The sequence below is a fragment of the Sylvia atricapilla genome, chromosome 16 (genome assembly GCF_009819655.1).
Source record: "Sylvia atricapilla isolate bSylAtr1 chromosome 16, bSylAtr1.pri, whole genome shotgun sequence".
NCBI lineage: Eukaryota > Metazoa > Chordata > Aves > Passeriformes > Sylviidae > Sylvia > Sylvia atricapilla.
The window spans coordinates 8619578-8646313 of NC_089155.1; the positions used below are offsets into that span (position 1 = coordinate 8619578).

At 48.2% G+C, this 26736-nt stretch overlaps 1 protein-coding gene across 2 annotated transcripts in view; it reads left to right on the forward strand.

Moving 5' to 3' along the window:
- The first annotated feature begins 358 nt into the window (after positions 1 to 358).
- The window catches only part of MYT1 (myelin transcription factor 1), a 42718-nt gene continuing 16340 nt past the window's right edge, over positions 359 to 26736 (forward strand). Inside the window, exons 1-14 of one of the 2 annotated variants that reach the window (XM_066330829.1) lie at positions 359 to 435; positions 7484 to 7538; positions 9451 to 9481; positions 12664 to 12726; positions 13431 to 13678; positions 14472 to 15344; positions 15985 to 16119; positions 17451 to 17583; positions 18060 to 18173; positions 19605 to 19819; positions 22349 to 22554; positions 23456 to 23725; positions 24457 to 24611; positions 26517 to 26579. In XM_066330829.1, coding sequence (XP_066186926.1) covers positions 7484 to 7538; positions 9451 to 9481; positions 12664 to 12726; positions 13431 to 13678; positions 14472 to 15344; positions 15985 to 16119; positions 17451 to 17583; positions 18060 to 18173; positions 19605 to 19819; positions 22349 to 22554; positions 23456 to 23725; positions 24457 to 24611; positions 26517 to 26579 — 2561 coding nt within the window. In that variant the 5' untranslated portion in view covers positions 359 to 435. The remainder of the gene's footprint in view (positions 436 to 7483; positions 7539 to 9450; positions 9482 to 12663; positions 12727 to 13430; positions 13679 to 14471; positions 15345 to 15984; positions 16120 to 17450; positions 17584 to 18059; positions 18174 to 19604; positions 19820 to 22348; positions 22555 to 23455; positions 23726 to 24456; positions 24612 to 26516; positions 26580 to 26736) is intronic. The other variant, XM_066330831.1, reaches the window with a different exon arrangement.

The following is a 26736-nucleotide window of genomic DNA, read 5'->3' on the forward strand; positions in this document are numbered from 1 at the left end:
TAAAGTATTTTTGTCAGTCACCTATCTTAGGAACCATCTTGGATGTACATCTTTGAATGTTAATTTTCAACTCTTAACAGTGTCTTTTCCAACTGAGGACTGAGCTGTGCAGAGTTGCAGTGATCGGGGTGGAAATTCTTTATGGTTTGGGCTCTTGGCCTTGGCACAGCACCCTGGGCTCCTGCTCAGGGCATGGAGACCCTCAGGATTTGTACAGCCATTAAAGAAAGCAGGCAGGGAATAAACACTGCATTTCTACCTCTGGTTGGTGCTGCTGACGGGGTGCTGGGCTGACCCTGGATCCTGACCCCCGTGTTCCTCTTTCCCTCCCCAGAAAATGAGTTTCGGGGTGAGCTGCTGAACCAGAGGTGGACGTGTGGAGAGAAGATCAGCAGCTGCCAGGGAGCCGCCAGCCTGCACGGCACACACATCAAGGTGAGCACACCAGCAGGGACGTTTTTAGGACAGTGACACCCCCACCCCGTGTGTTGGCTGTGGGACAAGGGCCACATGTGCTCCAGCTCCTTCTGGACCAGCTGCTCCTGGGGGAATGGAGCCTTTCCAGTGCCCACAAAGTGATGGGCAGGACTTGGAAATCTCTGTCTCCTCGCTACAGCCAAACCCCCTGTACAGAGAATCCGGGCAGGGAGGGCTTCCAGCTGTCAAAGTTTGGCTTGGAGGCCAGATATTTAAATCCTTGCCTTCCTCCCCGGTGCCATCCTTCAAGGGTGGCTCAGATGTGGGTATTTAGGTCACTCCCAGGCCTGTTAAAATAGGCTCTTTCTCCAAGGCGCCGGCTGGTCGGAAGGAGCCCCTCGAACACCAGGTGAAGCCGGGGCGCCTTTGGAGGGGACAAGGGAGTCATTCATCCCCGCCGGGACCCTGGACAGCTCCCGGGGCTCAACACAGCCACTCATTTACTGCTGCAGCTGTGGCTGATGAAAGAGGTACAGCCAAGGCTGTCAAACCTCCTGGCAGATTCACTGCCAGCAGATCAGGAAGCTTTAATTAAGCAGAGAACTGGGCTGTTCACTGCACAAATGGTGCTTCCTGTCCTATTTTGGCCTCTCAGAAGTCAAGCACCGTCTCCAGTGAGTGGATGGACCCACCTGGGTGATGAGGAAGCTTCCTTAGGTGACTGATGTTACCAACTCTTCCTGTAGCCCTAGATAAACCAAACCCTGAAAAAACCCCAAACCAGCAAAAATCCACACTTAAAAACATCCTTCTTCACTAACAAGCTGTCAGCTGCATGCAGGTGTCGCCAGGAAAGCTCACACCTTCTTAGAAAGCAGAGTAAGCAGTTGTTGCTATATTTAAAATGAGCTCAATTAAGGCTTTTCTATTGAACCTGCCAAATAAGCACTTAGGTTAGATTTAATAAGATTGTCGTATGTTAATAAAGTAATGATTACAAAAGGTAACATTCCCAGTACCTGGTGCTCATCTGGTGCTCTGTCTCTAACAAGCAAATCACGAATATTAACCATTTCTTGCAATCCTCAGCTCTGCTTATCTGTGCTTTATCTGAGTGTCTGGCTCAGGGGTGAGAGGAGGGGATGGGGAGGGGGAGTTGGAAGGGAGATGGATATTGTGTGAGTGTGCAGCCCTCGTACCTCACGGGGGGAGAGGTTCTGATCACTCTCTAACCTTAGATCTGCATTGTGTGCACACGCTTGCACTTCTCTGTGTGCTCATAAATATCTATTGTATTTAAATGTAGTTTTTCATGCCAGTCACAGCTCGTAATCCACCGGATGCGCAGCGGTGAAGGACAATGGGATGTGGGGCACGTTTACTTATTTATTTTTGCCTCTAAAGAAGCCCAGGCATGGGATAAAATTTCCCATGACAGGTTTGAAATGAGATCTCTGCAGTGCTGGGGAGAGCTGATCTCTGCATGGAGCCAGCTGAGCCCGGACGCTGCTGCCAGGGCTCGTCCTGACCACGGTGTCTGGTGGCAAAACGAACCTTTGTCTCCCAAACCTCTATTTTCCTGTGCCATTGGGATCTAGCTGGGAGGCAGCTGAATAGCAGGCAGGTTGTTGGTGAGGGCTGACTGCTGTCAGGACAGGTAGGGTGGATGGTGGTGGGGCCACCAGGGCCCATCACTGCTGTCCCCTTCGCAGAGATGCATCTCAGCCATCCCCTCACATTGGGCCACTCGAGGATAATCTCATGGAAAAAGCTTATCAGAGAGGTGGAAAACAATGAGATTGAAGAACTACAATTTTTTTTCCCCCCTCTTCCCTACCCCTCCTCTTCTGGCATGAGAGCCATCAGCACGTACGGAGCCAATTAGGTCTCCCTGGCATTGGGATTTTTGTGTTGTTGCACTTCCCAAGAGCCAAGAGGAAGGTGTGTGTCAACTTCAACCACGGCCTCTGGAATTACCCAGCCTAATGCTGGGCTGTCAGCGCTGCAGAGGCACCACTGCAGCTGCGCCTGTGTCAGATGTGATGCTCAGGAGCAGCTTTTCTGCTCCGCTTCCCTCGAGAGTGGAGATGCTGCTGCCATCGCTGTGAGCAGCAGTGCTTGGGCAGCGCTTCACTCGTAGCACTGGGTGCTTTTGGGAGGGGGCTGGACCCTTTCTGCAAATGCAAAGTGACAGCACGGCTTCAGGAGGATGTTTGTGACACAGCTGGAGTGTCGGATTCGAGGTGGGTACAAGCTGGGAGTTTGAATCTCAACATGTCAAGGCAAAGTCCTCCCCCCTCGCCAGCTCCGAGCCCAGGAACACTGTGCAGGGTGTCCTTTCCTGGAAGCAGTCAGAGCAAAAGGCAGACGGGAGCTTATTCAGCCAAGAACAGGACTCACAATAGGTGGAACGTCAGGAGGATTTAAATCAAGCAGCTAGGAAGACCCTAAAGGAAGAAGAGGGGAAAAAAATCCTCCTAATCTCAGAGTGTGGTTATAAAATAGCAGCTGGAAGCTACTACTGAGCCTTTTTTTAAAAGTAGAGGCACACTGTTGATCACGAGTATTTCTTCCTCCATCACTCTTTAATTATTTATTTCAAAAATTCACATCCAGAGAAGGTCCAGCAGGACAAAGTCCTCCTCATTTTCTGCAATGAACAAAGATGCCATGGCACTTCACAGAGAGGAAAGGGGAGAAATTTGGAGACCCAGATCCAGGTCTCTCCAGCTATGTTCAGCCTGCAACAGCCAAAGGGGAATTACCCATAAGAAATAAAAGGGAAGAGAAATCAGCACAGGCCATTCAAGCCCATCCTCACTGAGAGGCAGTTTTGCTGCCTTTTCCCTTGAGGAGCTAAAGAAAGGACTCTCTGGATTTTCAAGAGGGGAAGGACCAAGCAGAAAACCCCTTTTCAACAATTCTGTAGAAAAAAAAATATCATTTCTTCTGGCATTTTCCTTCTGCTACTAGGCAAATATAAATTTGGGGGTTTTAAAAAACAAAAATAGAGGCACTGTGTGTCTGTCTGTCCCTCTAAAGCTCAGATGCTGCTTCTTGCAATTGGCATTTTTCTACCTCTACAAATAAGCACTGATGGAAGCTCTGCTGCTTCCAGTGTAAAATAAATATTCCTGCTGAATCCTCACCTCCCTTTGTCCAGCTGAAGGGTTTTTCAGAGTGTTTATTTTCTCTGAGCTCCGTGGTGCTCTTGAATACATATAAAGTATTACTGCTGACCGGGGGGAATTTCAGCAGGGCCTTTAATGGCAGATTTGCATAGAGCTGTCGAAGCCCAGGCCCACCTGGGCATCAGCACGTGCTGGGTTCCCTGTGGGTTTGTGTTCTGTTATGTTCCTTGGGCTTACATTGGAAAGGAAATGTGTATTAAGACAAGAATGAAGAAGAAAATGTCAAGCCTGTAGGTACTCCATAAAATGAAACTTCAGATCCTTGCTATGATGCTGTCTTGGCAGCAGGACAAGACCCTGACTATGGAATCTGGCTGTTAAAATTCACATTGTGCTCAGGTTAAACTCTTTTTCAAGTTTGTCTGTCTGAGTATCATTGATTTAAGTCTGCAGCACTGACAAATTACCATTATAACTTGTGTTCTGCTTGTGTCAGAGAGCTCCTTGGTGCAGGGCAAACAGGATAGGGGACATTTCTTACTTTCTGAGATAAAAAAAAAAGGGGGAAAACGGGCACATAGAGATGAAGTGATGTTCCTAGGGTTACCCTGACTACCACAGGCAGAGCACTGATCTGAATCCTGAAGGGAGTACCCAGAGACCCAGCACAGGGTCCTTTCCTGTAGTGTTGGCTTAGGAAACTTGCTAGATGCTGATTTTGGTTTAATCTTAAAGATAACCCATGGATAAGGTGTGGAGGTGTGGAATGAACTTCTGTCTTTTCCAGCTGGATTAATGTGCTTGTGACTGGCATCTGGCAGCAATAATTTATTTGCAGGTTTCCTTTTGGACTGCTTTGTTTTCATTCAGAGTTAAAGCAATAAGACTGAAATCCAGACGGCTCCTCAGCCTGGCTGTTATGTGAACAAGAGAGAGAGCTAATGAAAATACCCTGTCGGTCTCCAGGACTGCAAACATGCACTGTGTGACCTGAAATTTCACATTAAAACGATCTGTCTAGAGGGCTTCTGGCTGAGAAGGCAACAATAAAGGACAATGGTTTCATGTAACCTTCCTGCATCTGAGCCTGATATCACAGAGGCTCCAGAAGTGCTGTCAGGGCTCTGCCAGTTGTTTAAGTTGCCTGGGAGGAGCAGGGGCTGAGCTCTGAAATGGATCTTATTCCTGGTGTTTCTGCACTTTGGAGGGAAATGAGGATTTTTGAGGATGATCCTGATGTTGGTTTAAGCTGCAAAAAGGAGCTTGATGGTAGAAAACAGAATCTGGGAGTGCAGAGCCCACCCCATCCTGACGGTGATGTAAGTGAAACATTATAAATACACAGCAATGAGGCTGTGTCAGGCTCTCTAAACAAGTAATGGGGTCTTCCCTGTGGGGAAAACTCCCAAAAATTTAGAAGTTTGGGAGTGGGTTGTTTGGTTTTTTGTTTTGTATAATAAGCCAGGAAAGGCAGCCTATTTGGCTTTTCCATTCTTTGGTCCTTAGCAAGGCTGGGTCACCAGATGTCCCTTCCAACCCTGAGAATTCTGTGATTCCGTGGGTCTGTCCATGTCTTTGGTGGCTCCAGTCCCCTTTCCCCATGTGGTGACTGAATCTGCTCCTGTCTTCTCATGGTGTTTGATCCTGACTTGAAAGAGGAATGGGAGGCAATGGGAGGAATTGCTCTGAGGTGCTGTGGTGTAGTGAGGAGCCTGGATGCCAGCTCACACGATATTTAACTCCTGAAGACAAATGTGACCTGAAATGGGATCTCCTCTATTTATAGATAAGCAGCTTGAAGCCGTTCCACCTGCCTGGCTAAGAAAAATGAAATTTTGCTTTGCTTTTTCTACTGCTGTCCATGTGGAAAAAGCTCTTTTTTGGCCAGAGCTGGCCCCTCACAGGCGCTGCCCATCTCCCTTCCCACAGCCTGACCTCCTCCACCACTCCGATCTACAGGAAACTGCCAGGTCACCGCCCCAACACACGCCAATTCCCTGTGAGAATTGTCAGAAAAGGAAAGAGAAGAGAGAGGGGAAAAAAGGAAGAGAAAGCCCTCTCTGAAAGTGCTGTTGGCTGGAGGCCCCCAGCCACCCGAGGTGCCGCTGTGCTGGCGGCGTGCGGCGGCATCGGGGAGCGAGCTCAGCGCACGCCGGCGTTGAAAGGCTCGTAAATGTAATGAAGTCCCTGTGACACCTGCTCCTCTCCACACTTTAAACGGGAGCCATTGGTCCGCAGGGAGCTGGGGCTTTAAAAATACAAATTATAGTAATTGTCTGCTGTGTTATTGGGAAGATTGTAATAAACGCGGAGCACAACGCTGCCGTGCCACGAGCTGAATGCTGACAGGATGCATAAATTGCTCCAGGTTTTGATTCCCCTCACCCCCTCTCATTTTTTTTTTTTTCTTCTTTCCTCTCCAACCTCCCCATCTAACAAATCATTGCATGTTAACATTGAGTTTCTGGAAGGTGGCAGTGGGAAGGAGAGGCACACTTGGGGGAAACTTCATCCCTCCTCTGGGGGGGTTTTAGCTGTGATGCCTCAAGGGCTGGGGACCTTGGTCCCCTCTCCCTGCCCCAACAGCCTCCCTCTCTCTTTGCTGCTCCCAAACCTCAGGAAAAGCACCAAGCAATGCCTTCTTTGAGGGTGAGGAGCCCTGGCCCATCTGCTGGGAGCTGGGAGCAGCATTCATCCAGATGTTTTTAGGGTGCATGTAGGGATTCAACAGCACATTCCCTACCTGCACCATCCCCACAGCCAGTAGGGATGCTCTATGTGCATGTCCCTTCCTGCCCCTCACCAGAGACAGCAGAGATGGTGTCCCTGCACTGTCAGAGGCGCTGGAGCTGTGGAATATCCTCATTAGGAATGATACAGGAGCTGGTTTGTTCCTTCTCTAACTGGGTCTGTAGAGGATATTCCAAAGAGAGATTGTTTTTATTATGTCAAATCCCATTTGTAAATGGCTCTTCCATCTCCTTTTCCATCTCCTTGTAATCTCTGGAGGAAATATCCCACATGGTAACGCTGCAGTTAAACTCAAATTGTCTTCCCAACCTACCAGGCTCTGATCCCCTGACCTGCTCCCAAACTGCCAAACACTCCTGCCTGCAGAGAGAGCATCTGTGCCGAGGGCGAGATGTAAAACAGTTCTTTGACCACTTCAGCATCTCCTTTGACAACTTTAATGACATCCCATTTATGTTATTCCAGCTGCATCTTTGTGCCATGCCATGGAGGTCCCTGCTTTCTTGCTCCCACCTCCAGGCACTGCCTGCTTTCAAAGGTGCTGTACCCCAGAGGTGGCTGCACTTCAGCCTTCTGCTACCTTGTGGCATGTGGTGATGTTTAATTAATACCCAGAACTTTGAAGTCCCTGATGTTACTTATTCATGCCCATGTTCCCTGCAGACCTCGTGTTTGATGTCCACATTGTGGGTTATTTAGATGCAGTCCCCTTTGTGGCAAATTTAAGCAAGAGGAGAGGTTGTTCTTCAGGGCACTTGTGAAAAATTGCCCTTTTCAGGCAGGAGATCAGCTCAGACACATATTCAGAGATTTCTGATTCTGTGTTGGTATTCCACCCAGGTGCTCACAGCAGTTCTGTGCTGTAAACCCAGGGAAATCAACTCTGCCCTTAACAAGGGGTATCTCAAGCACAGCCAACACATCTGAGTGTTTGTTCCTCTGTGCTACTCAACAAAGTCCTTCCTGTGTCCCAGGATATGGAAATCAATTTAAAATTGCTAAATCCGGGCACTGTGGGTTGAACAAACAGTAGCATTAAGGTAAGAAGCCTCCATCTCAAAAACATGGGAAAGCTTTCCCAGCCACCCAAATATTTACGCAAAGCGACAACCACGTACGAGCTTGTCCTTTAATGATGATTTTCTGGTTATCTTTCAGTAATGATTCCTTTCTTTCTGTTGCAGATGAGTTTGGAAAATGACGACAAGAGAGCACGCACGCGATCCAAGTCTATCCGAGGTGAGTGGAAGCACTGGGCTGTGCAGACCTCAGCTCCCTGCACCTTCCTTTTTCCAAACAGGCTTTGGTTTTTCAAGTCCAGGCTTAACTCCTCAAGTTATGCTCACTACCCCTGTCCCATCCTCACTGAAATTTGTCTAAAATCCTACAAAAGTCCCAACCACAAAACTTTATAGGTCCTTATGATATTTAACCCTCATCCTCTACACTCAGCTGAAGGGAAAAAACAAGCAAATAAGGAAAAAAAGCCCCAGTGCCTGCTTTGCTGTAGGGGATGGCAATCACTGGAGCTTCAGATCAGCTCCTGGGGCTTTCATCAGGCTCACTGTGCCAGCGGCTTTGAAGTCTCACATTTGAGAGTGCCTGGCAGAAGTAGCTCATGCTGGAGAACAAATGGGCCATGCCTCGGCAGGGATGGGAGGACAAACAACTGGTTAATGCAAAGATTGATTGCCATTTATTTCCTTAAAAAAGGGTTTGGAAAAAAAAAAAAAAAAAAAAAAAAAAAAAAAAAAAAAAAAAAAAAAAAAAAGAAGTTAAATTCTTTGCATGCTTTCTCTCTGGCAGAAGGCGAGAGGCTCTGATTAGAGCCCCGGGTGTCACCTCAGGCAGTCCCATAGCCATGTGTCGTGGTTACAGACCAGCCTCTCCGGTTTGGGGTTCATTTTTGTGGCTGTAGATGTGGCAAATGACAAAGGTGCCAGAAGTGAGGAACCAACAATGTTGGAAAGGCATGATGGCTGCAGGGACTGCAGCTCTATCCTACAGCTGGGCTGGGCCACCTTCATTTTGTCCTCACCTTCCTTCCTCCTTGCTCTCCACAGCATCTGCACCTTTTAAAAACAAAACCAAACCCAGATGTTGCCAGCTGTGTGGAACTGAGCTTGAATATTTGGATTTCATTGCTTTGTTGCACATACACAAAGGTGCTCATTCAGGTTGCAAATGAGAGTGCCCTGATTCTATTTATTTTCTCACACCCTGCCTTCCCCACACTCAAATCTTGGTTTCTGGAAGTGAAAAGGTAATTTATTGCCTGCACCCTGGGACTCGTCACTGCCTCCAGTTTGTTGAAGCTTGTGAGTCATCCCACCGGGAGCTGGATCCCAGGAAACCCAATTAGCTCAAACAAATTGAGCAAACGTGTTATGGTTTTTAGCCTGGGCAAATTTAGACTTGTGCTGAGGGATTTTTTTTTTTTTCCTCTTCATTATTTGGATTCCTGGCTGGATGTGAGGTTTCAGCTGCGATGTGAAGTTGTTGTATGTTCTTGTTGTGAGCAGTGAGAAGGCCTCTTATTCACAAGTGGGGAATAATCCCTAAAAATCATACAAACTCTTGTTTAACCTATACCCCAAGTAAAAAAATCCCCACCATATGTCTGAGCATTGGCAGGGACTCCTGCATCAGTCTGATGGGACAAGGAGAAGAGAAAAATGCTGGTGTTATAGAGGTGAATGTGGCCATTGCAGGAAAACAGTTGTGAACTGGGAAAGAAGAAACTGATGAGCAACTTAAAAGGGCAAAAAGAGAGATGAAGGCATGAGAAAACTCAGTCCCTGTTTAGAAGTGTTTGAGTTACATCCATGTATGTCAGAATAGCTCCCCTGAGTTAAAAGTCATCATGGAGTCAAAGAAGAGAGGTAGTCCCTGATGCTGCCAGTGTGCACTCACCTGCTTGAAAATCAGCACAGGCCTGAGAATTTACAAGGCAGGATTATAACTTACTACAGGCTGGCATGCAACAAAAGACAACAGGATACAGTGGCCCTTTCTTTTCCAAGTGGGATGTCTGGGGAGGAAACAGAAACCCAGCTGCTGGCAGAAGTTTCAGTCTTGGGAGGGGCGGGCACCTCTGGATTGTTTCTGACCTTGTGTTTGTTTCCATTGCTGCATCCTGCCCTTGGCCCAGTGCCCACGGAGCTCATCGGCCAGGAGGTGAGGTAAGGACCCTGCTCCTCCTTGGCCATGGGAGGGATGGGGGGCACATGGTGGGACTACCTTGAGAGAAGCCCCTCAGCTGGGAAACCCAAGTGAGGGGAGCAAACCTGCTGGACTAATGGGGTCTTGCTGGGGGTCTTCTATCAGTGGTTGTGTCCAAGTCCTCAGGGTATCACTAGAGAACACATCAGAGGAATCACAAGAGTTAAAGAAATGAAAATCCAAGAGCTCTGGATGGATCAGATCAGACTAGAGGTGCTCCAGCCACCCACTGTCCCACCCCAGATCTAAACCCCAGTCAAACCTAATGCCCATGGTTTGTGTTTCGGGATCGCTGGGGACACCATCCTACTAACCAGAGGTTTTTTCCACATATTTGTCAGTCACTTCTGGTCCCAGATGGGGACCTTCATGGGGGCTCCTTCAGTGCCCCGTCCTCCGTTCAGTCACTGAGCTCCTGTTGTCACTCCTTTAGCAGTGCTGGGATGCCAACAGCAGCGGCCAAAAGAGCAGGAGCAGAGCCTTTGCAGCCCTCCAGAGCTTCTCATTAGATGTGACAGCCTCCCCCACCAGTAATCCCCCACTAAACCTTGCACAGAGGCTTCTGCCAGAGGTAGGAGCCTTTAACCTGGACAGGCACTAAGAGCAGGGGCTGCCTCTCTTTGCAGCCTCCAGCGTGTGTCTAAGAGTAATTGGACCTAAACCAACTCAATTTCAGAGCATTTTCCTCCTCCACTCTCCTATTACTCTGAAGAGCCGGGAGGAGCCAGCACTGGGCATGCCCCTTCTCCAACTTTTATTGCTGAACACTTGAGTGGAGGTGGTAATTGGAGCAGGTGACATATCTAAGGGGCAGGACAGAGTGCTCCACAAAGCCATCTCTGCAGCTGTCACCTAATTGCCTGAATAACTGGACGATTAATCGACTAATTGGAAGCAGGGCATCGTCTGCATAACAATAAGAAGCCCTTTTGTCAAGCAGATGAAGGCTGTGGAGAGGGGGAGAGCTGGTCGGTGTGGTGGCTCTTGCGGGGTGGAGAGCAGCTTTAATAGACCTCGAAGCCCGTTTCCCCTTTCGGGACTCCTGCCAAAATACACGAAAACTCCCCAATAGAGAGTGGGGAGGGAAAGCCTGGCCCAGAGCATGTAAAGCATCACCTTTGTGCTGGTGCTTTTTAAAGGCATTAAATCAACAAAGTGGAGCGAGAAACATCCCAAATCAACACCTGCTTCGGCAAACCTCGATGCTGAACCACTTGTCTCTTTCCTACATACTTTTTATTGCAGGCTTCATTTAACCACATTAAAAATGGGGTGATGGGTAATCCGCTTTAATTGATACAGGAAAACTTATAAAAGCCTGTAACATCTTCATCAGAGCTGCTCTTGTTTGCCATTGAATAAGGCCTTTTTCAGGGAAGTCACTAGTGACATAAACACTGCTCTGTCTTTTGGTGTGCAGTCACTGAAAGTGTGGCTGGGGCTGCTTGGGACAGAGCAGTTTCAGTCAGGCCTGAGGGCAATTAAAATTAAATAGGCTTTTAGATCATAAGCAGTGAAGAGGGAAGCTCCCTCTTTCAATTGCACGTTAGTGGGATGAGACTTGTTCTCTATGGCTCTAGTGTCCTGCTGGAGAAGGGACACCATCCTGTGAGGCCAGACCCCAGGTGTGGTGTGGTGGGGCTGTGTGGATGCCAGAAGTGCTGGCAGCCATCCCACAAGAGATGGCAGTGGAGGATGTGCAGCATCACAGGTTCAAGCCAGTCACAAGCAAAGGGGCAGCAGGAAGGGGGCACTTATCTGGAGGAGACATGAGGTACAGCTTCCACCTCCCCTTAGGGGATGTGGTGCCGCCGTTTTCCCTCTCAGCATTTGCTTTGCTAACCTAAAACCAGTCTGTCTCCCTGAAGAAAGGATTCCTACTCTCCTGACAGCTCAGCAGCACTGTCCTGCCCTGGTTTTGGGTTGAATTATAGTTTTTAAACACAAAGATCTTGTATTCTAGGGAGCTGAACCATTAATAACCCTCTGGTGCTCCCAGAGCTGCTGCACCCATTAGTGCAGGCAGACTCTCCATGTCCTCAGCTTTCTGCAGGAGTTGAGCTCTGCTGGGAGCAGAAATTCTGAGTCCCGAAAGCCTGACTTGGCACTTGGTACTATTTAATGTTGTCCCATGTCTTTTACTCCGAGAATAACAGGCTGGCCAGATCCCCTCTGGGCTGGTGATGCCTTCTCCCTTTGCACTGTCATCAAGAGATTTCATTAGCACTTCCAGCTTCCCTGGCTCAGGGTGATACAGTGCTAAATGAGGTTATTAATCCTACACGACTCCAGAATTCCTCAGACGTCAGGCGAGTCACTTGGGCATCCTATAATCAATGCCATAATCTGGTTTTGCCAGAAAATGTTTGCTTTAATGCTTCTTATCTGGAGCCCTTACAGCTCCTGAAGCTGGGACTAATTACCCCTGCAGGGGAGACTCGTGGTCCCGTGTGAGGGATGCTCAAGTGAAGGCAGCAGTGGCTGTGAGCAGGCTCAGAGCTCCCTGCAAGCCTTTAACTCATCCCCTTCTGCAGAGTAGCAGGAAAAAAAAATGCAGGGATTTGGGAGATCTAGTCACCTAAATCCCATCCATTCCCCCAAAAGCAAGGTTTTGAGGATTTTAGTCCTGGGGATCTCCGTCCAATGTGTCTGGCTAAAACCTCCTTGGAAAGGTCCCAGGCTGCTCTTCCCGAAAACACACACATTTTTTACTGTAAGTGGCCCCAGTTCCCTGACAAGCCACCAGATAAGGGAAAATCCCATGTTTTCCTCCTGAGAAAATGAAAACTGGAGAGTAGCAGCAGGATGGCAGAGTGCAGTAGCTGTCTGCCTTTAAAAGCTTGCTCTCACACATGTAAATCTTTAATTAAACATACTCATAAAACTATAGCGAACTGTTCATCTAATTAAATGGGGTGAGTAATTTCATTAATTTTTTGCAAACTGCAAGGCTGCTCTCCTGCCCTCCTCCCTTGGAATTCAAAGGGACAAATGGAACCATTTGAAGGAAATTAACTTCCTGCTTGCAGCTAGCTTTTTCCTTGGGCATGGGACCTGTTTAAACTGACTGTAGTTGATACAACCCTAATTAATTCTCCGAGTCCTCTTGCTTTTCCTGATGGTTGTTTGTTTCCCTCCCAAGCTGTCCAACCCCAGGCTGTAATGGCTCAGGACACATCCGTGGGAAGTATGCGAGGCACAGAAGGTGAGGTGGGGTTGGAGGGAGCTGGGATGGAAAAATGTGAGCAACAGACCCAAAGACAGGTGTTAAGTCTGGTTCAGAGCAGCAATCCAACTCATCTGCCCCAAATCTTCTTGTTTCTGGCTCTCCATCGCTCCTTATGGGATCCTGGGGGGATCTGCTTCTCCAGACTCAAAGCAGCCTTCCTATAGGCCCCAAACTTGTCCAGAAGTGCCTGGCTCAGCTGTCTGGGGTTGGTGGGGGCTGCTGAAGGGAAGAGATTTTGGTCTTCCTGATGCCTCTATGGATGGGGAAGGCAAATGAGAACATGTTGGCTGCCTTGGAGGTCATGCAAGCCTCAACTGACAGTTTTCATCACCCCATGAATTGTGAAATTGGAGCAGTTGGTGGATGTGTCCCAGGGGCTGGTTCTGCATCCCATGCCTGATTTTATGATGCCAATCACCAATATTAGTCCTGAGATGCCAGATCCCAGCATTTGTGTGCTGATTTCCCAAAAAAAAGTTGATGTAGTTGCACAAAATCAAGGTCTAAGAGCACATCTGGCCACAGGGGGTTAAACCAGCCAAAAATCTGGGGCGCTGGATGATTTTTTGGTGGTATTTGTGTATTTGTCCCACTTACTTTTGCCTAACCAGTTGGGATGAGGTAGCCAGGCCTTTCTCACTCAGCAACGCGTCCTCTGTGCTCCTTGATCCCACCTGCAGTTTACAAAGCTGCCCACTAGCCAAGAAGAGGAAACTTCAGGATGCCGAGGCCGAACATCTGGTGTCGAAGAGGAAATCCCACCCTCTCAAACTGGCCTTGGACGAGGGCTACAATGTCGACAGCGACGGCAGCGAGGAGGCAGAGGCCAAGGAGGAGTCCGGCTCCGACGATTCAGAGGGGATGCTGGAGGAGGACGAGGCAGAGGCTCTGGAGCAGGAGGAGACCCACAGCCCTGAGGCAGCAGAAGGTGCTTTGTCATTGTTGATTGCAGAGCTGTGCTGTGCAGATGAAGAAAGGGCAGGAAGGGTTAACAGCCAGGAGTTATAGCTCCTCTGAATTATGTACAGGATGGGTCCCTCAGTTGTTGGGAGGAACTGTTGTTGGGTGGAAGCACATTGTCAAAGCTCTGGTTAAGCTGAGAAGGCACAGTGCTTCCAGTGTCTTAAAAATGGGAGCTTCTCCATCAGGGATGCTCCCTAGGGAAAGACCCATGGAAAGCACAGAGGAACTTGCAGTGTGGTGGGGAAGGCAGCCAGGGTCCCACACAGGTGTCATCAGGGGCTCAGCAGGATTCTCCTCCCTTGACAGATCCAGCCAGTATCCAAGAGCAGAGGAGTGGCAGGAAAAGGACATGGGAAAGGACACGGATTTCCAGTTTGGGGGTCCTGACACTGGTTTGGAGCCCTGGCCTGGAGAGCACTGGCAGCAGGGGTGGCAGTAGGAAAAAGATGCATCTGAGTCCTGTGTGTAAATCCTCTTTCTACTTGCCATCCCTAAATTCAGTATATTAGTTTGCTTCAGGGGTGGAACTGCCAGTCTCTGGTTTTAGTTAAGTACAACAAAGCTGTATCTTATGAGTTTATGTAATTACTTTCTTTGCCTCCATTTTTATTCCCTCTTCTTTTCTCTTTCTCCTCCACTTCTCTTTTACTTCTTTCTCCTTTTCCTCCTTTTCTCATTTCCTCACTTTTCTTTGTTTGCCCTATTCCATCTTTTCTTCCTTTCCCCCTTCTTTCTATTCCTTCCTTCCCCCCCTTCAGAGAGAAGCCCGGCAAAACCAACCCACTATGGACAAAACACAGCAACGAGTACATCTGGGCCCAGCAAGGCCAACTACAGCAGCTACCAGGAAATAATCGCCAACTCTCTCCTGAACCTTGGCCAAATAGCAGAGGAAACGCTCGCCATCGAAGGGCAGCTGCCCGAAGCCGAGCTGCAGGGCTCCAAGCCGGCGGCCAGTGTCGTGCATTTGGTCCATGAGGATGCAGGAGAGGAGCTGGTGGAGGAGGAGTGTGACAAGGAGATCATCATCCAGACGGAGGACGCCGAGGAGGTCATCGAGGTCACCAGCGAGCGCAGCAGTGAGTTGTGCCCGGAGCCGCGGGACGACGCCAACGGAGAGGAGCCCTGCAAACTGGGAAAGGCTGAAGCAGAAGAAGAGGATGAGGAGGATGATGATGAGGAGGATGATGAGGAGGAGGAAGAGGAGGAAGAGGATGATGATGAGGAGGAGGACGAGGAAGAAGAGGAGGAGGAAGAGGAGGAGGAGATGGCTCCTGAAGTGATCTGCGAGGAAGCTCCTCACACTTCTCAGGACCCCCAGAAAAACCACTGTGAAGGGCAGTTCAGCCCCAAGCCCGAGTACTCGGTCATTGTGGAGGTCCGGTCGGATGACGACAAGGACGACGATGCCCGCTCCCAGAAATCAGCAGTGACTGATGAGTCGGAGATGTACGACATGATGACCAGGGGGAACCTGGGGCTGCTGGAACAAGCCATTGCCCTGAAAGCTGAGCAGGTGAAAATCGTGCGGGAGCCCAGCCGCCTGCCAGGAGAGCATGTGAAGCACTTCCAGGTGGAGGACAAACAGAACAAACCGCTGGACAGCATCCGGAAGAGCTACTATGGCAAAGGTGTGGGACAAACCTTTGTGTATCTCCCTCTTTCCCACCCCTCATGGAAAACCTGAACTTGTCTGCTCAGCACGGATTATTAGGCTGATGCAGGGGGAGTTCACAGCCCACAGGGGTAATTCAACCACAAATCCTTAATGCCCAGAGGAATGGGGACATCCTTGAGGTCAACGGTGCATGCATAAAATGATGGTGTCCTCTAAACTGTCACGAGGGTTCCTCCCTCTGAGCAGAGGAATTGCTTGGCTAAATTGTCAGTTAACCTTGAAAATCTCAGCCTGAACAGAAGGGCTGGTTTAAAATCCAAGTGGGTTTTAAAGTAGTGGTAGGAGTCAGGCCACAGAAACATGAGGGCAGGGGCTTCAGCAGCCCCTGGCCCTGAGCTAGGCTGCCTGCTCAGTCACTGTGAGTGGCCCCATGCTCTGAGCTGTGTTAGTTCCTCAAATCACTTTGCTGATTTAATTTTTTGAAACTTCCAGTGTTACACTTCCAACTCCAGGGGAAAAAACCTCCAAATCCGAAGGCTTCTCCCTGTTTGACTGAAAAGGCAGAGAGACACATCCTCAGCACTTCTTTCCACTTCTTCCCCTCCAAATGCACTAACCCACTTCCCTCTCTGCCCTTTCCCCACAATCCTCAGATCCTGCAAGACCCGAGAAGCGAGAAATCAAATGTCCAACTCCTGGCTGTGATGGGACTGGGCACGTCACGGGGCTTTACCCTCACCACCGCAGCCTCTCCGGTTGTCCGCACAAAGACAGGATCCCCCCCGAGAGTGAGTACATGCTGGGCTACCAAGGCCTGCTTCAATTAGTCTGTAGCCTAATTCTCTTGGGGGAATTTCTCAAATGATTTGAATTTTATGACTGAGTCCCTAGAACAAGCCTGATGTCATTCCTTGGAGTATAACAAGAGTTTTTGGGGTGGGATGGTGCTTTTCCAAGCTGGTCCTTGAGGCTGCTGTCCACCAAAGTGTTATCGCTAATCACAGGAAACATGATGGGTTTACTTGGAAGGGATTTACTTGGAAGTCCTGCCCTTCTTAAAGGATTTTTAGCACCATCCTGTGGAGAATGAGATCCCTTCTCTGAAAATCAAAGATCCTTTCTCTGAAAATCAACCCTTTAAAAAGCAGTTCCCATCTTTACCCTGGAAGTCACATATTTTTCCCTGCTTGGGACATCATGTTAGGGAAAAAAAGGATATTTTTCTTCCTTGCTGTCCAAATATGTTGACATGCAGGAAAGAAGAGGAGTGATTTAGGATGTGCAGGATTGCTGAGTCTCCTGTGCCCTAAACACTGCAAAATTCCCAAAGTGCTTTACCAAGAGTCACCTGTTCTACAGAAAATATTTATCATCCTCGTAACAGACTTTCATACACACATATGCACAGAGAGAGATTGTATTTCCACCTCTCTACCAGCATCCTAAATAGCTTTCCCTGTACAGATACATAAAAATCAATGTTGTATGTTTATGATAATGGCATAATAGACCAAAAGAAAGAGAAGCCCTTCCTTATCAGTAATTTCAAATGTTGCAGACCCGACATAAACACAGAACTGGAAGAAACAAGGAGAAAATTATCTTCTTGCAGTTATCTTCACAGGCTGGAATGCAAGCAAAAATATTAATAAATAACTTACACAAGCTGTGGGCTTTACGAATGCTTGCAGATCAAATTATTTTCTTTACTTTTAAGGTCAGCACTGCAGGAAGCAATAATCCTGAAGATTAAAAAAAAAAAAAAATAAAAACAAAGACTAGTCCTAAGGATAAAAGCAGAACTACAACTTCAATCACTTAAAACTACCTGAAACTGGAGACCTGGTTCCAAAATAGGAATGGGGAGGAGGGGCTGGATGGGGAAAACTGGATTGCAATCAGAAAATGAGGAGAAAGCCCAGGCTGTGTGCAGAAATGCTAATTTAGTGCTGACCTGGGCACTGCTGCCTTGTAAATCTTTTATTTTTTCCTCGGCAAACCCTAATTACAGCATTTCACATCCCCTGATTTCTACGAAACCAGCATACAAGGCTTGATGATTTTCTCTCTCTCTCTCTTTTTATATTTTTTTTTCTTTTCCTCTCTGATTTTTATTAAGTTGTTTTTCTTTCCCTTCCCTTCTCCCCTTCTCGCTCCCAAGTCCTGGCGATGCACGAGAATGTGCTGAAGTGCCCTACACCTGGGTGCACAGGACAGGGTCACGTCAACAGCAACCGCAACACGCACAGGAGGTACCGCCTCTGGCTTCTTCTAACCTGGGCACGGGGTGGCAGGGCAGGGGAATGGCTTCAAAATGTCAGATAACAGGGTTAGATCGGAAGAAATTCTTGCCTGTGAGAGTAGTGGGGCCCTGGCAGAGGTTGCTCCCTCCCTGGAAGTGCTTAAGGCTGGCTTGGAGCAACCTGGGATAGTGGAAAATGTTCCTGGTCGTGGCAAGGGTGTTGGAATGAGTTGTGCTTTAAGGTGCTTTCCAACCCAAACCATTCTACAATCCATGATTCCATGATTCTGTGTTGATGAGGTGCATGGTGAATTTGTCTTATTACTTGTTCAGTGTAGAGGAAGCAAAAACTTTTCTCACAGGCTCAGTGCAGCTCTGGGTCCATGAAAAGAAGGCGTTTGTGCTCATTCCTCATGCTTAGTTTCCTTCTCTCTTTTTCTTCTCCTTCAAAAAAAAAAAAAAACCAACCCCAACCAACTCCCACAGTTTATCTGGGTGCCCCATTGCTGCTGCTGAAAAATTAGCCAAATCACACGAAAAGCAACAAACCCAGTCTGGTGATCCTGCGAAGACCAGCTCCAATTCTGACCGGATACTCAGGTAAGGGAGGCAGGAAGGCTCAGCTCCATGTCCCCACACTGCCCCAGCCCTCTGCTCCCCGCCACGCTCCCAGGCACAGCCGCCACGGCTCCCTCCAGCTGTATCTTGATACTGCTGAGTCCTGTTATTATGATCATAGGTCTCGCCAAGGTGGGGAGATATTTAATTGATGATCCCAGGGAGAGCATTGAGGACAATGAATTGCTTCTGTAGCATCAATTAATGCTGAGGCTACAGGCCAAAGGGTTTTAGCAGTGCAGCAGAAGGCACTTGTGCCGATTGCTCCGCAGCACGAACTGCCAGTGAGGGCTGGTTATTATATCAGCATTATAAGTAGGGTGGGCTCAGGGAGGGGGAGGAGGAGGAGGTTTAGGCTACACACAAATCACTCCATGGCAGTTGTGCATTAAAGTCCACCTGCTTTTCTTCCTTAGCTCACATGTTTCAGAGGAGAGGAACCTGCCGCTCGTTTCCAAACCAGTCACATTAATTTTGATACTTTGCCTGTCTCTCTCTTCCTGGGAGAAGGGGCTGTCTCCCATTAAGGATGTCCCTGATAGATGCTGGCTTCTGTAGCTGATGTGATTCATGAGGCTACAGATGGATTGGAATATGGTTGGTTATTTCGCAACGAGAGCAGGATGAAAACCGTGGTGCGAGCCCCGAGCAGCCTTTCCACAAAGGCATCGAGCTCTGATTCATTTATTTATTTGCTCCCCAGGACTGCTGAGCACCCTGGTGCTCCAGCTCTCGCTACTTTGGAAAGGCCATTTAGGGCGATTACTTATTTATTTGCAGCGGAGCCCGCGCAGAGCGCTCAGAGCGCATCACGAGGACGGTCCATGCTCCAAGGAGCTCCCGCTCCCAAGACTCTCTGGTGGAAAGAGGTCACGGGAAGGAGAATAACAATAGGCCATTTATATACAATTTATATGCAAGACAAATTGATTCATGATAGGCAGCCCACAGCAGCGGGTCTCTAGGAGGGGCCGAGGCAGGGGAGAGAACCTGGTGCCTCTGCAGTGAACCTGCAGCAGGGAGCCGAGCTGAGCTGGGGTCCTCCTTTGTGTGCCACCCTGTGTCATGGGTCCCATGAGGGAGTTATTGCCCAAGTTTGGTCTCTTCTGGAAAATGCTGCCACACCATGACAGCCTGCAAGAACATTGTGCTGGATAACACTTTGATGTTCTGCTTAAAAAGAGAAAAAAAAAAAGAACGTGAAAAAGGATAGAAAAAATAAAACTGGAGTCTGAGAGGTAAAAATCAGATGCAGACTTGCTGAGGGAGAGCAAAAAGACTGTCACTGCCTCCTTGTCTCCAGTAACCTTTAGGAGCAAGGTGGAGCTGTGCCCTCACTGTGTCTGGTCCCCTCTCAACTGTCACCTCATCAAGGAAAAGAGAAATAATTGCCTTTCATTGTTTCATCCTCAGGCCTATGTGCTTTGTGAAGCAACTGGAGATCCCTCAGTATGGAAGCTACCGGCCCAACATGGTCCCAGCAACCCCTCGGGCCAACTTGGCCAAGGAGCTGGAGAAGTACTCCAAGGTCACCTTCGATTATGCAAGTTTTGATGCTCAGGTTTTTGGCAAACGCATGCTTGCCCCAAAGATTCAGACTAGCGAAACCTCACCTAAAGCCTTTAAATGTAAGTTGGTAGCAGGGATGGGCTTGGTTTGTGTATTTTCTGCCTTTCTCAGCATGTTGCGAGGCTCTTGGGGTCGTGGCTTTGGAGTGATGGGAGACTCTTGGGGCTATGCTGCTGGACCCTCCTGGGATGGGGAGGGTGAGGTGGGTCCCAAGGTGGGCACCACTGATGGTGAGGGGAGTCCAAGACTGCTGGGAAAGCTTTGTTTGGAAGAGAGTCTCTTTGGCTTTGGGAAGAACTGTGATGGGAACATTAACCTGAGTGATGTCTCGAGGTGGGATAAGTTACACAGTTGTCCTCAGTTGGTCCCCATTGCTTTGCAGCTCATATCTATTGATCTGGCTTTCCTCATCTAGCTAAATGGATTACAGTTTTCTTCTCTTCCATCTTATATATGACCCATTCCCCCCATTTGTCTTCCCTGCCATGCTCTGCTCTCCAGCTCTACCTATCGATCACCCGCCTCTATCTTCCAGCTCTTTCCTATCATAGCCACCCACTCCTGCTCTGTTCTGAGGACCTTGCACTGGTTATAACTCTGGGTGAAAATGAAATGCTGAATAAACCCTGAGAGGCTGGGCTGCCACGGGGAAGAGGGACATTGCATGGAGACACAGCCCTTGTAAATGTGTTATTTGACACCAACTGTGCACCTCAAGACATTTTTTGGAGGGGCAAAAAAAAAAAATAAAAAATTAGGAGACCAGTTTGTAGAAGTCAGCAGCCTCAAAAGGGCTTTCTGTCTGGCTAATCCCACTTCCACAATCCTGTTTAATCCTGATGCAGCTGCTCTCTAAAAAAATGCTCGTACTTGAAAGCATCCTGGTTGTTGCACTACAATGGGAGCACCCTTTATTACAGTACTAAATCTGTACAGGATCAGACAATGAAATTGGATGGAGGCCAGAGAGCACAACTGCCACTGTCATCCTGGGTTAGGGCTGATGGAAAAGTAATTTGTTTCCCAGTACAAGTGATTCTCTCACTGAATAGATTGTGTTATTTGCAATATTAGCAAAGAATTTTCAGGGTAATTGTACTGACAAAAATAATTCCAGCAGACCCACTAGGATAATCCTTTCCATTTTTTCTCATCACTTATTTCACTAATTTGCTGATTGCGAGTCTATTAGTGGTAGAAATACTTATGAAATGGAAAAGCATCGCTGAGCCTACAGTGTGAAATTGAAATTGGCATCTCCCGATCCTGGATATTGTCAGGTTGGGTTGGCAGATCCTTGTGCCCCGCCTCGAAGACATGGATTAAACTGGACAGGAAAACAAGCAGCCAGACACAAGAATAACCATGTGGGCAAACCTCCAATGAGTTAATCAAAGCGACAGAATGAATATGATTGCCAATCATAGCAGGGAAATCTGCTCTTTTCACTGAGAACTTATTTTAAAGAGATCTTCATCCAGAGGGATTTATATTCCCCCGCATGTGTGTGTATAACTCCCATTAATGTCAATATGCATTATATGCGCACACAACGAGGAAGAAAGCAGTGCTGGGGAAGATTAGCATTTTATAGTGTCTTATATTACGAGTTTGTAATGGGAATAATGAAATCACTTTGCTCTGTGGCTGCATCAACTGAGGTTGGCTTGGTTTTGCCAATGATCAGCCCAAAGCTTATGAGTCTTCCCTTCGTGAGCTTCCCACAAAGGCAGGGGATGGTTTCCCCCAGAAAGAGCATGGTGGAATGAATTAAGAATTTGACGATTTTGATAATCGATTCAGAATGCAATCCTGTGACTGTTCTAAATCAGATGAGCTCCTGTTTGCACCCACTGAAACTACTGAGGGCCCCTAAATGGGATAAGCTTCAAATTTTATTAAAAAGGGGTTATTAGTTATAATTAGGGAAAGTTTTATTCTGTGTCCACCCTGAGAAATACTTTCACTTCACAGGGTATTAAGAGGAATTGTATCTCCAGGCTGGCTTTGCTGCTGCTGTGACGTACAGGAGCAGAGCAGGAGCGTGGCTATGTGCAGCTGTGCAATGAATCCTGTTACTCTGGCATATTTAAATGATATGTCAGCTGTCAGAAAATCCATATTTCACCATGTGTCATCCTTGGAAGTTCATACTTTATGACCATGTTTTTTCTATTAATGTAATTTTATAAATTTAAAGTTTTCAAACATGCTACTAGAAATCTCCCTGTAAGGCAGCCCTGCAGATAAGTTATGAGCAGAGAGAGAACAATAAAAAAAAGAGCCAGGAAGCTTCTCTAAGCTTTCTCTTTTAACTGCTTCCACTGAGGAGCAGCTCAGTGAAGAAAAGCACTTGTGTTTCGGGTATTGATGGCAGAGTCAGTTAATGAATTAACCTTTCACACCAAGCACAAGCTGCAGCCAGCACTGCTCCCATTGCACGTCCCAGGCAACAAACCAGCCCCTGGATTGGGAATAACCCCAGGAACTGCTCGTACATTAACTGTGTCACACTGACTTTAACCTTTTCCTGCTGCTCACGCCGTTTATACATTCGCCTTGTGTTGTTCCTTCTCTTTTTATTCCAGCCAAACCTTTTCCAAAGGCCTCTTCCCCCAGCCACAGCCCCTCCAGCAGTTACGTGAAGAGCACTTCATCCTCCTCCACAGGCTTCGACTACTCCCACGACGCGGAGGCTGCGCACATGGCGGCCACCGCCATCCTCAACCTCTCCACCCGCTGCTGGGAGATGCCCGAGAATCTCAGCACCAAGCAGCAAGAGGTCCCTGGCAAGGTGGGTGAACGTGGCCAGGAGCCCCAGCCCAGGGGCCAAACTTGAAATTCGGGGTGGGAGAAGCACCTTGGTTTACCTTCCCTTTTTTTTTTTTTTTTTTTTTTTTTTTTAATATAGAGGGGATGCAGGCACTCATCCAAAATCTCCCTTTGGGCTCCTTGCTTTGGGTTGGAGGAGGGAATCTTGGCTCTTAGAGCAATGTGGAGGTGCCACCCATGTGAAATGATCATCAGTCCCAAGCCAAGTCTTGGGCTGATACTGGATATTAGGAAAAAAACTATGGTCTGTGATGGTCAAGCCCTGGAATGGGCTGTCCGGGGTAGCAGTAGAGTCACTATCCCTGGAGGGATTTAAAGGACATTTGGATGTGACACTTGGGGACATGGTTTAATTATAGGCTTGGTAGTACTGGATGAATGTTTGGACTTGATGGTGTCAGGGGCTTTTCCGATCCAAACAATTCGGTAATTCCATGAATCTCAGAGCTGGTTTCAGTTGTTCCCTGATCTGTATATGATGCCATTTGAAGTACCCCAATTGTGTCCAGTCTGATTTCCAGCTGTTTTTAAGAGGAATGCAGGTTTTCCCAATGTCCCATGGAGCACTCTCAACCTTGGGCCAACGTTATGGATGCCATGAGGCATCCTCAGTGGCACTAGATGCCTGTGTTCAATCAACTAAGCCAAAATATACCTGCTGGTAGTACAGGGGTGCCTTTTCACGACATGTTCCTGATATATTTAGGAAAGACCAACCCTTTTTGTTCAGTTCCTCCTACCTGACTGTGGAGGGGATGACACACAAATACCTGCCCACTGCACTGCAAAAGACAAATGGGGGCAAGATCCCCATGGGGACTTTCCAGCAGCTGCTAACATTGGTTGTGTTTCCAACCTTTCAGTCCATGGACATCGAGGTGGATGAAAATGGGACTCTGGACTTGAGTATGAACAAACACCGCAAACGGGAGAGCACCTTCCCCAGCAGCAGCAGCTGCAGCAGTAGTCCCAGCATGAAGTCCCCAGACGTGTCCCAGCGCCAAAACAGCACCAGTGCCACGAGCAGTACCATGACCTCCCCCCAGTCCAGCCAGACCTCCCGCCAGGATGAGTGGGATGGGCCCATCGACTACACTAAACCAAACCGTCAGCGGGAAGAGGAGCCAGAGGAGGTGAGCAGTGGCTCCTGATGCTTGAATAACAACTCAGGGGACACTGAACACCATATTTGCCTGCACAGTTGTCCTATTTCCCCCTCAGTTTGACCTTTGAGCCAGGGAAAGAAATATTCCTGGCTTTGTCAGTGCTATCAGATATCAGCCAGGGAAAACCCAGGCAGGAACCAACTGCTCTTGGATCTGTTGAGATTCCCTTGCAAAGGAAGAAGCCACCACTTTGTTTGTCCTGGGTCTGCAGTGTTTTCTTCATTGTAAATCGTGTCAGCTCTCTTGCAGCAGTGCTGCTTCTGATGATATTTTTCCAGATGATTTATATCTGCCATTAGCAGCTACAGCCCTGCATGGCACTGACATTAATCCTGCAGGTGAGGAATCCAGCCATGACCCTCAGCTGGGGTGAGGCTTCTGGCTCTGAGAGCATCACCTGCCTCTCTGCCCATGGAGAGGCTGCTGAGGAAGAGTGTGAGGGGATTGAACTTCACCCCTTCAAGACCTTGGGAAAGCCACGTGTAAATCCCTTTACAGACGTAGTTTATGCATTTCTCCTAAAAAGCCAGGAAATTACAGGCTGTTGGATCTCTGGGCTGCGTGCTCTGAGGTGCTTGCAGGGGGCTCAGGAATGTTGGTGATGCTGCACTAACCCTTAGCTGTGATGAATTTGGGATCCTTTCCCATCACAGTTCAGCAGCAATGATCACACCACAACTCTGCCCCTCTCCTTGCAGTCAGAGCCTGCTGCTCACTCTTTTGCCTCCTCGGAAGCTGATGAGCAAGAAGTGTCAGAGGAGAACTTTGAAGAGAGAAAATACCCAGGTGAAGTTACTTTAACCAACTTCAAGCTGAAATTCCTCTCCAAGGACATCAAGAAAGAGCTGCTCACGTAAGTCCTGCCTCCTTGTCTCTTCCTCAAAAATCTATTAATATGTACTTAGCCAGGATGCTTGGGAAAAAAATTAGTAAATACATTTTAAAAAAGAACTGTATCTCCCTTTCTTACTGTGATTGATCTTACTCATCCTCCCACAACAGCTGATCAATGAGACAAAATATGTTCCTACATTACTTTGCAGTCATGAAGGGAACTTGAGAGCTCCGTGCTCTTGGGTGTCATGGACAGGGTTGTGGGAAACTCCTTTCAAGGCCAGTTTTTCCTGGTATTTTCCTGCAAGACTGTTTCTGGCATGGTGAGGGCACCAACCCAATGTCCTAATTCCCTGCTTTGGGACACTGGCTGATGTTGTGGAGCCAAGAGCACCCAAAGGATCTCAGCACCTTCTTGAAGGGGGTGTTGAACACAGGCTGTCTCATTGAAAAGACAGGATTTGTTGGCTTAGAGCAATGAGCCCCAGCATTGTGATACTGCAGGAACACAAAATGTCACCTGAGGCTGCAGCAAGTTTGCTGTTGTGTTGCATTTTGCGTTGGAGATGTGACCCAGCTCACACCTGTGTGCCCATCTTGTGGGTGGAAGCACAGAGCCAGATCTGCCCTGTTGGATAGAGGATGGCTCTGCATCCACACTGATTCCCACAGGAATGGTTGATGTTTAAGAGTTTGAGCCAAACGTGGCAGCTTGGACCTGGCTCTGGTCTAACAGCACACAGGGATCAGCCTGGAGGTTGTGATGGGGAAGTTTCCCCTTGCAGGTATCCCAGCTGTTCCTGGCTTCTTCTCTGTGCATTTGACCCTCCCACACATCACACAGGGAGTTGGTGGGCACTGCTGTGCTGCTCACATCCAACTCACTCGTTATCTGGAGGCAGGAGGCTGAGGGAGCCAGGGAGGAGATCTGTGGGGGCAGAGCAGCAGCAGCATCTTCCCTAAGTGGGCAAAGCTCAGACCAGTTGCCCTACACAAAGCTCCAAAGGGTTTTTTTAAAAATCACCAGTGATGTGAACAGCAATTTCTGAGGTAGAGCCCCGAACTCCTCCTGTGCTTTAATTTTACTGCGATGGTAGAGAAAATTCCTAAATGGAAACAGCCCTGGAATGAATAAATAAATGGTGTCATGGGCAGCCCTGAGACTTTCCTCTCCATTTAATATCCTTGTTCCCCTCTGGCCCAAGGGCTGTAATGAATTAGCTGTAGTTAACTCAGGAGCAGACTCGCCTGCTGTGCCTGATGCTCTGTGTCTGGGTGAAGTTCTTGTGCCACTGCCAGGCAGGTGCCCCTCACCTGCATCTTCCCATCACCCCCAGGCACAGCAAGAGGTTACTGTCATTACCTTTCAGCAGCAAACACTTGCTTTTCTTTGCAGCTGTAAGGGCTGGGAGAAAGAAAAAAAAATCATTTCAGAAAGCTGAAATCTGAAGCACCTTATTCAGATCTGAAATCTGAAGAAGATGATTCCTGCAGCCAGAGCTTGAGTATGGCAGGAATCATCCAACCTGGCAGCAGCAGCCAGGGGTGGCCACATCTGTCAGGCCATGCCACCCAGCAGGTCTGTCAGTCCCCCACTGCCACCAAGCCCTCCCATCAACTAAGGGCTTTAAACTCTTTGCCACAATTTTTTCCTCATTTTTTTTCAAATTGTGTCTTTAGGATCCTTATGATCTTTTAGAAGTAAAAAGGGAGGAATGGGAGGTGAAAGGGAAACAAACAGCTGGTTTATACCCGTGCAAAGATAGAAACACACCCCAAGAGCTGATGGATGGGGCTGGTGTCAGGGGTCTGGCAGCAGGGCTGGACTGGGACAGACCCTGAGGGGGCTCTGCCCACCCGTGGGGCTTGGGGAGTCCATTCCTTTCCCACACTTATGCTCTTTGTTGCTGTTGTTGTTGCCCAGTTGCCCAACCCCAGGCTGTGATGGCAGTGGACACATCACGGGGAACTATGCCTCTCACCGCAGGTGAGTCAACAGCTTTTCTGTGGTTTGAACTTTAAAAGCAACTTTTTTTTTTTTCTTTTGGTATAGTTTGTGACCATGTGGATAGTTTGGTTCTGTTTCCTCCCCCTTCTGTTGTCCCTCTCCCTCCCCATGGCCCAGCCCTTTTTCTTTCTCCTTT